The 16,056-nt window shown below is 45.5% G+C and overlaps 1 protein-coding gene across 1 annotated transcript in view; it reads right to left on the reverse strand.

Annotated features, from left to right (window-relative positions):
* Positions 1-11,353, reverse strand: part of LOC129707714 (CD9 antigen-like) — a 33,594-nt gene extending 22,241 nt beyond the window's left edge. The window contains exon 1 of the mRNA XM_055652941.1: positions 11,048-11,353. Coding sequence (XP_055508916.1) covers positions 11,048-11,110 — 63 coding nt within the window. The 5' untranslated portion in view covers positions 11,111-11,353. The remainder of the gene's footprint in view (positions 1-11,047) is intronic.
* Positions 11,354-16,056: the final 4,703 nt, after the last annotated feature.

Raw genomic sequence — 16,056 nt, forward strand, 5'->3', positions numbered from 1 at the left:
GGATGGGAATGTGCGTGCAGTGGTGGAATTACCACGAAGGAGGTGGAATTTATCGAGGACGATCAGTTGTATATGGAGGCGGGTGGGGTAGAAGGCGAGGACAGGAGAAGGTCCACTCTTGGTTTGGCTAGGAGGAGGGTTGAGAGCAGCTGTGCTGGACGTAGAAGTTATTCTGTCAACCGAATAATTTACAGTGAAACAAACCAAACCAGGCAACACACAGCTGCAGTCTCCTGTTACTTGGGTTCTCCTTCCCACTCCTGCTTCGGTGCTACAGCGTTGAACAAAGACCACACAAGTTTAGCAAGAATAACACTTTATCTTCTGTCTGGGAACTCAATATTGAATTCCTCCGTTTCAGATAACCAGCCTTTCCTGTGTTTCACAACCAACCAGCTCCGATAACAGGTCTTTCAGACTAACTATACAGAAGTTCCCTCAATTGTTGGGTATTTCCAGCATTTTTTGTGATTTCCTTGTTCCGGGGACTGCACTGTCCTGCCTCTCTCATTGCCAGCATTGCCCTCGTTCATCTGTGAGGTAAACCACTCTGAGATCAGGGTCTCACCCGATCTCCACACTGAGAGCACACATTCCCTTTGTTCTCTCAACTCCTCTCCCTCCCTCCAATGTGTAAACTTGTCCTTCTTCAGTTCATGACTCAGAAACTTTAACCCTTTCATTCTAAAGACAAAGTGCTGGTGTAACTCAGCGGGTCAGGCAGCATCTGTGGAACGAATGGACAGGTGATTTTCGGCTTGGGACCCTTCTTCAACCATTTTCTTCACCACAGACACCTCCTGACCCCGTTGAATATTTCCAGTACTCTGTTTTGATTTTATTTAAACTACCTGCCCTGCAGCAACCAATCCCTTCCTTTGATGTTAACATGCCTGCTGTACCTGTGCCATAAGGTCATAAAAAATGGGAGTAGAATTAGGCCATTCGGCCCATTAAGTCTACTCCACCATTCAATCATGGCTGATTTATCTCCCTCCTAACCCCATTCTGCCTTCTCCCCATAACCTCTGACACCTGTGCTAATCAAGAATCTATCCATCTCTTCCTTAAAAATATCCACTGACGGCCTCGACAGCCTTCTGTGGCAAAGAATTCCACATTCACCGGCCTCCGACTAAAGAAATTTCTCCTCGTCTTCCTAAAACGACATCCTTTAATTCTGAGACTATGACCTCTAGTCCTTGACTCTCCCACTGATGGAAACATCCTCTCCACATCCAAGCTGTGCCAGCTGATCCTGGCAAAAACATCAGGTTTGTTTACAGGTGGTAGAGCTTGCAAAGCCGAGGGTTACCTTGATCAATGGGACCCACGTGCCTTGATCAATGGGACCCCCCACGCCAAACGGAAGCAAGAGTGTCTAAAGTGTTTAATTGTCATATGTACCGACAAACGGAACAAAATTCTTACTTGCAGCAGCATTAAAGGTTCGTAAACACAGTACTCGTATATAAAATAGTAAGTTGTACTAATACTAGTTGTAAAGTTTAAACTCAATTTAGTGCAACCAAAGATAGCCCATATGTACCCAGTTGCTGAGGTTAGTGTTGTGTAGTGTTCAAGAGCCAGATTGTTGTTGGGAAGAAGCTGTTCCTGAACATGGATGTCACTTTTGTTTGCTCCTGTACCTTCTTTCCGATGGCAGGAGAGATGAGAGTGGGCTAGGGTGGCGCAATTCCTTGACGATGCTGGCTGCTGCGAAGAAAGTACTGCAGAGTGCGAAGTACTGCTGGGTAATGCATGCATCTGCTGCAGGTCCATTATTGCTGCATGACCCCACTGCTCTCTAATGGAGAAACAATGGCAGGAGACAAGGCTGCTCCTCTAATCTGGCACCATCAGGCATCTATTCAGTTAGCATACTCAAAATGGAAACCTAATGGACAGGAACAGTACAGCATAGGAATCTGCCCTTCAGTCCATGATGTCTCTGCCAATTTAAACTAATCCATTTACCCTGCATTTAGTCTGTATCCCTCTATGCCCTGCACGTAAAGGACTGAGTCAAACACCATGCTAGATAGTGGTGACTAAATGTCTGAAGAAGGATCCCAATCGGAAATGGCACCTATCTATTTTCTCCAGAGACGCTGCCTGACCCGCCGAGTTACTCCAGCACTTTGCGCTCTATGCAAGATTCCAACATCTGCAGTTGCTTCTGTCTACTAATTGCTAGTAAATGTTTTGCCAGGGATTAAAAGGAAATTACACATAGCTAATGGAGGCATTTTTTCCTGGATTCAAGACCAGATATCCACCCTTCTGTTTCCTGTGAAATGAAAACTACTGCTAAGCTGTGTATGCTTTTAAGTTAGACAGCTTTGCTAAGAAACACCGCACAGAAGGCTAATCAAAGATTAATATTAGGCTAAAGATACGTAGTACATCTGACATTATTTTGGGAGGTAGTGCAAAAAACATCACACCATCCAACCAACACTGTTCTTGTAGCAGTGCCTGCTGGGGGACTAAAGATTGTTTTTGTGGAGATAGACACAGCAAAACACAATGTTGACACCACAAGCTTCACAACAAACCCTTGTTGTTGGTTGAGTTACCTGCCTAAACTACAAGATAAACCAAAGAATTGCAGCTGAGTTGTACAAGGTTTATATACAGACAAGTTGTATTTAACTGTGGAGGTTTGCGGGAAGGCTCACCTGTGGATTGGAACTCCTTCTGCAGTTGTATAGAGCCCTAGTGAGACCACACCTGGAGTATTGTGTGCAGTTTTGGTCCCCCAATTTGAGGAAGGACATTCTTGCTATTGAGGGAGTGCAGCATAGGTTTACAAGGTTAATTCCCGGGATGGCGGGACTGTCATATGCTGAGAGAATGAAGCAGCTGGGCTTGTACATTCTGGAGTTTAGGATGAGAGGATATCTTATTGAAACATATAAGATTGTTAAGGGTTTGGACACGCTGGAGGCAGGAAACATGTTCCCGATGTTGGGGGAGTCCAGAACCAGGGGCCACAGTTTAAGAATAAGCTGCAAACCATTTAGAACAGAGACAAGGAATCACTTTTTCTCACAGAGAGTGGTGAGTCTGGAATTCTCTGTCTCAGAGGGCAGTGGAGGCAGGTTCTCTGGATGCTTTCAAGAGAGAGCTAGATAGGGCTCTTAAAAATAGCAGTCAGGGGATATGGGGAAAAGGCAGGAACAGAGTACTGATTGGGGATGAACAGCTATGATCACATTGAATGGCTCAAAGGGCCGAATGGTCTACTCCTGCACCTATTGTCTATTGACATCGTGCAGAGCATAAAGGCTTGGTGAACAGTTTTTCAAAAACAAAGTCTACTTCCCACAGCAGTTCCCCCACCCAGAAACATTGATTGGTCCATTGAGACTCATTCCTACAACTGGGAGCAGTATGATCTGCTGCTGAGACAGTCAAGATGGGAGCCTGACATTGGGTGGGCAGATAGAAAGGGTGTTGTGGCCACAACACTCGATGCAACACAACCATTGCAGTAGAAGCAAAATACAACGAAACCCACTGTATTCTAGCTTGTATCCACTGTATCCTTCATTACAAACCGTCTTCCAGTGCCTTTCAGAGAGACCCCAAGGCAGAGGGAGTGACTAAAGGCATGGCTGAAACATCTTGAAAGTATACCGACAGAAGGAATTCCTCAGCAGGCACAAATGGAGGAAGGAACTGGTTGGACAAAGGAGATGAAAGATATACGGACATAATTCCCGACAGATGGAGAATTGCACGAGGAGGCATTCTGAACACAAAACCAGAAGTGAAGTCATGGATGGACCTGGTCCATTATAAACAGGTCAGTAAACATCGGTGTGAGTCACAAGAAATTTGCTGCAAGTTACATCAAGTTTAGGGAAGACTGAAGGAGGCAAGAGGGCAGTTGGGATGACACTGACAATTGATTCCATTATTAAAAGAATATAAATGAGGATATTGCAGTTCTGTAGAAAGTCAGAGCATTACAGTCCTTTTCCAGCTTGCTTCTCCCTTCCCTACAATCAGTCTTAAGAAGGGTCGAGCCCCAAGATGTCACCGATCCACGTCGCCAGAGACGCTGCCTGACCCGCTGAGTTGCTCCAGTACTTTGTGTCCGTTTATGTATTAACCAGCATCTGCAGTTCTTTGTTTTTACAGCAAAGAAATTGGGCCTTCAGTACACGTCGACTATCAAGTACCCATGACACCACTTATTTTATGCAGCCCTCCACCCCACACACATCCCGTCAACTGAACTCATTTGCACACAAGAGGCAAATTACGGTGGCCAGCTGATTTACCAACCCATGAGAGAGGAGCTCAATTGTACCAGCACTGGACCTGAATCACTAGTGTAATTGGTTCCACACTGCACTGTTCTTCACATCACCTGGTACTGCAGTTAACCAAGTCGTCCTGGGCATCAGGCCAAGGAGCACCATGACAGAGGAATGAGATATTGTGACAGAAAATCCCAAGGCAGCACAGTGCATCCAAGAAAGCTTTAAGACATGATTAAGAAGATACATTTATACTAGAAACCGATCGATACTCCATCTCATCTTAGGAAATCTTCTCTGCCACTAAGCCGGATAAGCGCAAATCAGGTTTACAAGAATCTTGCCAGGACTCAATGGCCTGAGCTACAGGGAGAGGTTGGGCATGCTAGGTCTTTGTTCCTTGGCACGCCAAAGGATGAGGGGATATCTTATGGAAGTATATAAGATTATGAGGGGAATTAAACGGGACGATGCATATTTTACCGAGTACAGAGTAGGGGAATCAAGTACAAAGGGCAGGTGGTTAATGTGAGAGAGGAAAGATTTACTAGGAAACTGAGGGGCAACGCTTTCACTTAGAGCGTGGTGGGTATATGGTATTAACCGTAAGAATAGTTGAGGCAAGTACAACACCATTTAAAAGACACTTGGACACGTGCATGGATAGGAAATGTTCAGAGGGATACAAGCCAAATGCAGGAAAATGGGTCAAACCTAGATGGGGCATCTTGGTTTGCATGAAAGAGATGGGCTGAAGGGCCTGTTGCTGGGCTCCCTGGCACTAAATTAAATCAGGCATTAAATGTTGGTTGGGGAACACCCTGGGAACAGTGATCTTAGCTCTATGACTTTACAGGCTATTATTGAAAGGGACAAGTTTGCTCTGCCGATTAAGGTGTTAAACTGGGAGGGGAGGCTGATCTCACAGCATGAGAGAGGACCTGGCAAAACAGATCAGGAGCAAATACTTTGGATAAAATAACATCAGACAAGTGGGAATATTTTAAAATAGTTAGTAAGAGTTCAGGGCCACCATGTTCTAGTAAGGACGAAAGGCTGAAATGGGAAGATTAGAGCACTTTAGAAGACAAAGAATATTGAAGGCATGATCAAGGGAAATAGGACACGGATGGCAAGTGGAGGCAGTAAAGTTCAAGGGAGTCTCTTGAAGATTATAGAGTGTGAAAGAGAGAAAGAAATTAGAATGACAGAAAGACGTCATGAAACATCCAGTAGAATTGAGGAGAATCTGAAGATATCTGGAGTTCATCAGGAGCTTCAAGAAGGGCTACCCAGAGCAGGGCTCGAAATTAACGGTTGCCCGGGTGCCAATGACCACTCAAAGCGCCGCCGGGCAACTAAACACTGAGTCATTTTGCCCGGCTTGGCAAGCAGATACTGGTTTGTACCGAAGATAGACACAAAAAACTGGAGTAACTCCGCGGATCAGGCAGCATCTCTGGAGAGAAGGAACGCAACGTTTTGTGTCGGCGGTGACGGCTGTATTGCGTGGGAAAGATACTCTACACTGGTTCCCCAATTCACCCTGTACTTACCCCTTTCCCATCCATCCTGCACTTCTCCTCCATCCATCCTGTACTGATCCCCCATCCATCCTGTACTAATCCATGCCTTCATCTCATACTGACCCACCCTCCATTTACCCTGCACCTTCCCCCATTCATCCTGTAGTAAATCCCCATTCATCCTGCACCCTCTGATCCACACTATACTGATCCCCCCCCAATTCCTCCTGCGCTGATCCCCCCCCCCCCATCCTGTACTGATGCTCCCATTCAAGAAGAATGGGGGGGAACAGTCTGAAGAAGGATCTCGACCCGAAACGTTGCCTATTTCCTTCGCTCCATAGATGCCGCCTTACCCACTGAGTTCCTCCACTGGTGTCTACCCCCACCCATCCCGTACTGAGCCCCCCCATTCAACACCACTGGCATTCCCCGTGCTCTCCCCTCACAATTTTACCTACTCCAACCAACATGTACTAATTCACCTGCCTCAATCCATCCATTCTGCACCGACTGCCTTCTAACCCCCCCCCACCCTGCCATCTATCCACCCCGCACTGATTCACACACAACCTCTTCCCTGACCCTATTGTCCTGGAAACGTCTTCAGAGCAAATATTGACTATGTTTGATAACAGAATGCAATCAAATGTGTTTTAATTCCCAATGTTATTATTTGTTTTAATCCATAAAGATGGATTAATTAAATTGTGAACACGTGAAACATTAAAACCGCAGTGTTCGATTGTCACTGCTACCATTGACACGTTATTACAGAATTCATTTTAACGGCAAATCAATGCTCTTAATATGGAGTATCAGTACTGTAGTTATTTAATGAGCAACATTCACAACTATACGTACGCATATATGTTACCATGGTCCAGAATTTATTGACACAGGTTGATCATAAGCTGAATAATCCAACCACATTTTTGTTTGGAAGTGGAAAGAACTAATAGAAATTGCATTCATTGCAATGTGTAAAAAGAGTTGAGATACTGTCGTATAATTTTGCTGCATGTCATTGTGGGATATATCATGTCTTGATTGGTGAATGTTTAGTTTGTGATTTTATTTGAAGCAGAAATAATATGTGAATGCTTCATTGAGTATAATTCCGACTGGTAACTACGCGCTTCGTCCGAGCACATTATCGCACGTGTCATGCAAGCCGTCTTAAATTACCACCTAAACTGTTGCCCAGCTGGCAACAGGGAAAAAAAGTTAAGCGAGAGCTCTGCAGAGACCAAGAGGTGTCATCTGCATCTGATCCAAGTGATGTGGACCAAGTCCTAAAATGAACATCTCATTTTTTAAAGAGGATGTAGAAGATGAAGAGACTACGGACTTCAGAATCTTTAGCAAAACAAAACAAGATCGCTTTTCTGGTCACCACATTATAAGGATGTAACTATATCAGATAGAGTGCAGAGGTGATTTACCAGAATGTTGTCTGATTCGAAATTTAGTTTTGGGGAGAGATTGGATAGGCTGGGCTTGTTTTCCCTTGTGAGAGGCTGAAGGGTGATCTCATAGCAATATTGGATTACGAGGGGCATTGATAGTCAGAATCTCTTTCCCACAGAAAGGTGATCAAAAACAAGAAGGCATATTTTTAAGGTGAGAGGAAGTGGTTTTAAAGGAGACTTAGTTTAGTTTAGAGATACAGCTTGGAAACAGGCCCTTTGGCCCACCGAGTCGGTGCCGACCAGCAATCCCCACACACTAGGGACAATTTACAATTATACCAAGCCAATTAACCATGGATAGACATGACTTAGACATGGATAGAGAACTGGTTGGCAGGCAGGAAGCAAAGAGTAGGAATTAATGGGACCTTTTCAGAATAGCAGGTAGTGATTAATGGGGTGACGCAAGGCTCAGTGCTGGGACTCTAGTTATTTACAATATATATTAACGATTTAGACAAGAGAATTAAATGTGACATCTGCAAGTTTGCAGATGACACAAAGCTGGGTGGCAGTGTGAGCTGTGAGGCGGATGCTATGAGGCTACAGGGTGACTTGGATAGGTTGTGTGAGTGGGCAGAAGCATGACGGATGCAGTGGTTAAATGTGAGGTTATCAATTTTGGTGGCAAGAAAAGGAAGGCAGATTATTATCTGAATGGTATCAGATTAGGAAAAGGAGAGGTGCAACAAGACCTGGGTGTGCTTGTATATCAGTCACTGGAAGTAAGCATGCAGGTACAGCAGACAGTGAAGAAAGCTAAGATAAAAGTTGGCCTTCATTACAAGAGGATTTAAGTTTAGGAGCAAGGATGTCCTACTGCAGTTGTACATGGCCCTGGTGAGACCGCACCTGGAATATTGTGTGCAATTTTGGTCTCCTAATTTGAGGAAGGACATTATTGTTATTGAGGGAGTGCAACGTAGTTTCACCAGGTTAATTCCTGGAATGGCAGGACTGTCATATGACTAAAAAATGGGTCGACAGCTTATATTCACTGGAATTCAGAAGAATGGGAAGGAATCTTATAGAAAAACATAAAATTCTTAAAGGGCCTGTCCCACTAGGCGATTTTTTTAGGCGATGGTCATAGTAGGTCGCTGAAAACCTAGCGACTGGACTAATGGGTCTGTCCCACTTAGGCGATTTTTTTAGGCGACTATGACAACGGAATTCACCGAAGTCAGCACCGGCGACAACCTACGGCATCCTGGCGACAACCTACGCCATCCTGGCAACAACCTATGCCACCTGGCGACAACCTACGCCATCCTGGCAACAACCTACGCCATCCTGGCAACAACCTACGACAGCACCGACATCAGGAGAAGACAAGCTACGACAAACCCACAGTCGCTGAAAATTTTTGAACATTTCAAAATCCAGCGGCGACCAGAAAAACGCTCCAACTCTTTGGGCGACTGAGGAGACTACTCATGACCATACAGGCGACACCACGGCGATCGTGTTGCGACAGCCTAGTTGTCAGCAGTCGCCTAAAAAATCACCTAAGTGGGACAGGCTCTTAAAGGATTGGACAGGCTAGATGAAGGAAAAATGTTTCCGATGTTGAGGGGAGTCCAGAAACAGGGGTCACAGTTTAAGAATAAGGGGTGGGCTATTTAGGACTGAGATGGGAAAAAACGTCTTCTCCCAGAGAGTTGTGAATCTGGAATTTTCTGCCACAGAAGGCAGTGGAGGCAAAGTCACTGGATGTTTTCAAGAGAGAGTTAGATTTAGCCCTTCGGGCTAATGGAATCAAGGGATCTGGGGAAAAGCAGGAACGAGGTACTGATTTTGGATCATATTGAATGGCAGTGCTGACTCAGAGGGCCGAATAGCCAACTCCTGCACCTATTTTTCTATGTTTCGAACCTACAAACCTGTAGGTCTTAGGAATGTGGGAGGAAACTGGAGATTCCCGAAAAATCTCATGCAGGTCACAGGGAGAATGTACAATTTCCATACAGACAACACCCTTAGTCAGGACCGAACCTGGGTCTCTGGAACTGTAAGGCAGCACTCTACCCCTGTGGCACCATGCCACTTGAGGGGAAAGTTTAATCCTTCCACAGTTTGCTTGAGATATGGAAGGTGGATGAGTGTTACATTTTGAAGACATTTAGACAGACAATTAAATAGGCAAGGCATAAAATGATACAACTGTTGGGAAATTGGATTTAGTGCACGCGGGCAAACATTTGGCACTGACACAATGGGCTAAAAGGGCCTGTTGCTGTGCTGTACAATTCTGACTTTAAAGACAACAAAATAAAAAAGGGTCAGAAATAGAATCTGCAACAGAATACAATCACAAAGAAAGATGTTGCAAGGACATTTCATTGTTTTATCCACCCCCCCCCCCACCCCCCCCCCCAAACAGGAGCTGCAGCTTCCATCAATGGAGGGGTGAAATTGAATTACAGGAACATGTAGCAAAAATAAAACAGACTGCTAGAGGAACTCAGCGGGCCATACGGCATCCGCGGAGGGAAACGGACAGACGATGGTTCGGGTCAGGACTCTTCTAGTGACTGGAATAGCACAGCAAATAACAGTACAGACACAGGCCCTTCGGCCCACAATGTCAAACGTGGTACCAAGTTAAACTAATCTCCTCTGCCTGCACATGATCCATATCCTTCCATTTCCTGCCTATCTAAAATCTCTTAGATGCCACTACATCCGTCTCCACCACACACACCCCTGGCAGAACAAGCTATGTTAAAACAAACTGCCTCCTCTCGCGTTAAAGCTATGCCCTCTAGACTTTGACATTTCCACCCAAGGGGAAAACAAAGTTCTGACTGACTGACCTCAGGAGATGTAAAGGGAAGAGGTAGGGCCAGAGTTGGCAGGCGATAGGTAGCTCCAGGTGGAGGAGGGGTTGACTGGCAGGCGAGCCAAGTAGGGAGAGAAGGTAGCAGAAAGCAAAGATCCTATAGCAAACTCCGCTACATGATCTTTGGCAGAAAGTATTCAAGGCTGGAGAAGGAGGGGTGCATGCAGATAGTGGAACAGAGACAAAATGGGGAGCCCAAGGCAGGACAGTGGGGTGAAGGAAAATGGAGATACCTATAGTTGAGGGAGGGGTGAAAAGGTCAGGAATTTGCAAGCTGGCTCATTGAATAATAAACAGGAGCTGTTTGGAGACACACGGAGCTACAGATGGTGGGAGTTGATATCTCACTTCGTTCCAGGGACGGGGTTTCAGTGCAACTGATCGATACTCTTACACAAGTTGGACAAATCCGGCTAGGCTCAGCTCAAAACTTGCAGACCAATACACATTCTGCAGTAGGTTCAGCCAATCTTCCATCTAAAGAGGGGGAATACCTGTCGTGCCGACGTGGAGCGGCCATGTTGTGGACGACACACCTGGATAACTTGTGTGTCCAACCCCTGGGGTTGAGAAGGGAGCGGCGGGGCAGCTCTGCGTGAAATACTTCACCAAAAGCAAGCTTTAAGCTAGGGAGTTTACCCCGACAGCGTTACACCCGACGGCGCCTCCGGATCCAAAACAAACTTGATAATCTCAAACCACAAACTTCAAATGGGAGAATTTTTGAGTCTCAAATGACAAACTTTAAACCGTGAGACTAGAGTAGAGTAACTCCTAGTGTACAGTCCCACCGCCGCTGGCGGCGCGGATTGTCTCTCAAGAGGACAACCTTGTGATGGTTGAACTTTTAAGACAAACAAGGCGGCCGCGTTGCCCGCCGTGGCTGGAAAACGCTTCTCGTCTATACGTGTACAAGGAGCAGGGAAGAGCACTCACCCAGAACAAGAAGTTGAAGCCGAAGAGTAGGTACTTGACGCACTTCATGCCGCCCTGCACCATGGTGGCGATGGGATGGGAGCGGATCAGGGATCAGAGACGGAGACGGAGACACAAACACACACACGCGGTCCTGGGTCTCACTCTCACACTGCAGATCCGGGGCGCTGGCCCTGCGCACGCGTGGAATGCGACCTCGCCCTTGTCGCGATCTTTGGTCGTGATTACTCGCAGGTGCGGAGAAGCCGAGGGCCGCGACTAGGACCAGGACCAGGGCGGGATAAGGCTAGACCACTGCTGGACCAGGGCGGGATAAGGCTAGGCTACTGCTGGACTAGGGCGGGATAAGGCTAGGCTACTGCTGGACTAGGGCGGGGGATAAGGCTAGGCCACTGCTGGACTAGGGCGGGATAAGGCTAGGCTACTGCTGGACTAGGGCGGGATAAGGCTAGGCTACTGCTGGACAAGGCTAGGCTACTGCTGGACTAGGGCGGGATAAGGCTAGGCTACTGCTGGACTAGGGCGGGATAAGGCTAGGCTCCTGCTGGACTAGGGCAGGGTACAGGCTGGACGAGACCGGGATAGGGTAGGGTAGGGCAGGGCCGCGTAAGGCGAGTCTGTCACTGGGTTGGTTTGAGCAGAGCAGGGCACGACTGGACCGAGCCAGGCCAGGCAGCCTAGTTGAGCAGCGTAGGGTAGACTAACCAAGGCTGAGGCTGGGCCGAGCTGTTGAGGTGAAGCGGGCTGAGCAGAGTCAGGCAACCGTATTGTATTGTATAAGGGCAGGGTTTGACCAGGGTGTAGTTCCGCCGCAGGTTCCTCTGCTGTTGTTGTTCTCTATCTATCTCGATGTAATGGGGCGAGGCCCCGCTGCGGTCGGCGAGTCACAGATTAGTTTCCATGGAGATGCGGGTATTATTTTTGTTCTCAGACGCTTAGTGGGACCTGCTGGTGGAAGGGTCGCCGTCTCCTGTGTGTGTGTGTAATGTGTAACTGCTGCGTATCACTGTCGGCACGTATATAGACACAGAAAATAGGTACAGGAGTAGGCCGTTCGGCCCGTGGCCATCATGGCTGATCATCCAAAATCAGTACCCCGTTACTACTTTCTCCCCATGTGCCTTGATTCCCTAAGCCCGAAGAACTATATCCAACTCGCTCTTGAATACATCCAGTGAATTGACCTCCACTGCCTTCTGTGGCAATGAATTCCACAGATTCACAACTTTTTAGGTGAAAACGTTTTTCTTCATCAATCTGAGGAAAATCCCCATTTATATTTTCCTCTATATGTGTGTGTGTGTGTGTGTATGTATATATATATGTGTGTGTGTGTATGTATGTATATTGTCTATTATGGTATAACAGAGTACGATGTTAACAAATCTGTTGTGCTGCTGCAAGTAAGAATTTAATTGTCCCATTTCAGTACATATATCAATAAAACACTCTGGCCTCTTGAAATCAGAAATAATATTTAGTTTGCCTGAAAAGTTTTGTGTAAACAAATTTGAGTTGCGTGCATACATTACTTTATTGGCAAATCTTTATACGTGGTGCAATGGAGACAGAAGGTAAATTGGACTGCAGGGTGCCTTAACCATTACTGGTGTAGTGATCTTATTACCTGCACAGTGAGCCAGGTGGACAGAGTGGTTTAAGGAAAAGGGGTAGGCTATTTAGGACTGAGATGAGGAAAATCTGGACAGGTACATGGACAGGAAAGGTTTAGTAGGATATGGGCCAAATGTGGCTAAATGGGACGTATAGATGGGGCATCTTGGTCAGCATGAAGGACCTTGTTTCCTTGCTGTATGACTCCATGACTCTGTATACATTCAGTTGAATACATTTGCTCACACACACACACACAAGGTGCCAACATGCATTCATACATAAGTGAATCAGTAATTTAATAACTTCATCCATCAGTGAATCAGCTGAGAGATCAGTGCCCAGTGGTATTAGAATCAAGGTTGCGGTCCTTGGGTGAACCCTGACCAGGTTAATTGGATCTGTTTTTTATGCCTTCTTGTCAAATGTACAGCCCTCCAAGGAGAAAGATGACCACCCCATCAACTCCCTGACAACGTAAGGACATTCTGCAGTACAATTAGATCCCTGGCTGTGCATGAAGGATCTGACAGTGAAAGTCCTTCTCGCTGCCAACCAAGTGAGCCCCTGGTGCTTACTTGGTGATTGCTTTGTTCAGAGAAACATTCAAGGTACTCATCAAACTGCAGGCTGCTTCCTGAGTGAAATGCATTTTTCTGCTGAATTTTTTTTCTGGTATGGCTTTCCAAGCATTGAAATGCCATTTTGGTATTGGTTTGTTATTGTCACGTGTCCTGAGATACAGTGACAAATTTTGCGTACTACCCAGCCAACTCAAATCTCACTGCAGGAGTACAATCACACAATTATACAAATACAGCCTGTCCCGCTGAGTTACTCCAGCATTTTGAGTCTACCTTCAATTATACAAATACAACAGGTAGTGTATAGAGAAAGAAACCAGAGTGCAGAATATAGTGTTACAACATTATTACATTATTGTGTTACGGTTATGGAGGAAGTGCAAGTAAAAAACATAAAGAACATTCACAACTCTGCTATTTGTTGCGGTCTAAAGCAGAGCTGTTGCCAAAACAAGCTGTGAGCCACCTCGATAGGGTGGTTTCTATTGGGCATTTGTAGAAGTTGATAAGAGTTGTGGGAGATTTCCTTAGTCTTATGAGAAAGTACATGTGTTGGACGCAGCTTCAATGTGGTTGATCTATGGCTTGTTGTTGGTGATATTTATGTCCAGCAACTTGAAGCTCTCCACTTCAGCATCATTGATCCTGACTGGGGCATGGACTCCAACACCAGTAATTATCTCCTTCATCCTGTTGACATTGAGGGAGTGGTTATTGTCCTGACACCATGTTATTAATCTCTCTGTGTCCTTCCTGTACTGTCGCATCATTGTTTGCGATTCAGCCCACTACAGTGGTGTCAACTGCAAACATGTAAATGGAATTAAAACAGAATTTAGCTGTAAAATTGTGAATGTATCAGGAGCATGGTAAGATGCTGAGAATGCATTTTTTTGTGTTGAGAATTATTGTGGAAGTGTTGTTGTCATCTACCTTCACTGATTGTGGTCAATGGGTCAGAAAGCCGAGGATTCAGTGGGAGAGGGTTGCTGGCTCCTAGGTCAGGGAGTTTAGTTGGGATTATTGGTGTAGAAAGCAGAGCTAGAGTCAATACATAGAAGTCTGATATAGATTCCCTTGTTAACCAAATGTTTGAGCCATGTGTGTAGGGCCCAGAGAGATGGTGTCTGCAGTGGATCTGTTGCATCAGTGGACAAACTGCAGTGGACCAAGTCTGGCTGGGAGGCTGAAGTTAATGTGCGTCATGACCAGCCTCTCAAAGCACTTCATTGTACAGGATGTCAGAGCCACTGGATGGTAGTCATTTAGGAATGCTTCCTCGATTATACAAATGGGCATTCGAATTTCATAGAGTGACCAGAGTCCCAAAGTTCCATGACAATTCCTGTGGCTTTTATCAGTTCCATCATCCCGTATCAATTGGAAAATATCCCACTTATTTTCACGTGAGGCTTTGATGGAATTTCTAACATTAACCCTTGCCGTTCTACCCTAAAATGGAAGCAGCCCTTTACATTGCTGACTTTAATGGTGCTTTATCTTGCATTTGATCTTGATTAGTAAAGGCATCAAAGGTTGGGGGAAGGCAGGAGAAGGTGGTAGTGAGGGAAAAATAGGTCTGCCTTAGATTGAATGGCAGAGTATATTCGATGGGCTGAATGGCCTAATTTTGTTCCTGCGTCTTATGGTCTTACCACTCAGTGAAAGATTATTCAAGGGTTAATTGGAATCTATCCTTTCACAGAATTGCAGTGCAACACTTCAATGAAATTAGTTAATGATTTACCACAGTTCATCGTCTGCATTCATTAAATCTCTATTCAATAAAATGTGAGCAGAGTTAATACCATGAAAAGCTTTTGCATTGTTACAAATGTCTTATAGTAAATGTTATTCGTGGGTGGTAAATCTAAGGACAATTGTGTGTAAGGTATATGGCAATTGTGAAGTGGCATGGATTTATCTGATTTAGTGTGCGAGTTCAGGACAGCCTGGTGCTTTGGCAAGGTTATTTGTGTTCGATCTGGGTTATAAATCTGCACCCTTCCTTTATTCAGGCTGACCTGTCGCAACATGAGCAAAAACATACGTGCACAGTTTCCTGGGGCCCTGTTCTATTATCACCAGGGCTGTGAATGGGAAATACCAGCTGAAAGTACAAGAGATTGAACGGTAAACAAAGCTAGTGGCTCGATGACCTACTGGCTGCAACAACTAGATCTGGAGAGCACCACCGCCTAATAACATTACACTTTCTCTTGTGGGAGCAATTAGCAAGCAGCATTAGGACATAGTGGGCTGCTGAAAGATAGTATTTCAGCGCAGATGGTGTCTGCTGCCTCCTGGCAACTAAAATGGGGGAGGTGTTCTTTTCACGGGTCTCTTGGGAATTTATTAGAAAAAAAAACAATGAATCTGTAGACTCTTCAATCTCCTCCGCAGTGAACGATTCAATTGCAAGAATAAACTGCTGCTGCAGCACACTGAAGCTAATAGAACTTTGCTGGGAATGCATGGATATGTTTTCAAAGACCACGATTTAGCAGTATCCCCATCTCCGGGGACTGCTCATCTATCCCATAGTTCATCTGGTCCCAGATCCACTCGGGGCCTCTCTCCAGAGCTTGCTGGTGATGTAGGTAGGAAACATAAAGAGGCAGAGGAGTTGCACTTTAGTTTATTGTCAAGTGTACTGAGGTACAGTGATAATCTTTTTGCTGCGTGCTATCCAGTCAGCGGAAAGACAATACATTATTATAATCGGGCCATCCACAGTGTACAGATACATGATAGAGGGAATAACGCTTAGTGAAAGGTAAAGTCCAATTCAAGATAGTCTGAGGGTTTCCA

The sequence above is a fragment of the Leucoraja erinacea genome, chromosome 22 (genome assembly GCF_028641065.1).
Source record: "Leucoraja erinacea ecotype New England chromosome 22, Leri_hhj_1, whole genome shotgun sequence".
Taxonomy (NCBI): domain Eukaryota; kingdom Metazoa; phylum Chordata; class Chondrichthyes; order Rajiformes; family Rajidae; genus Leucoraja; species Leucoraja erinaceus.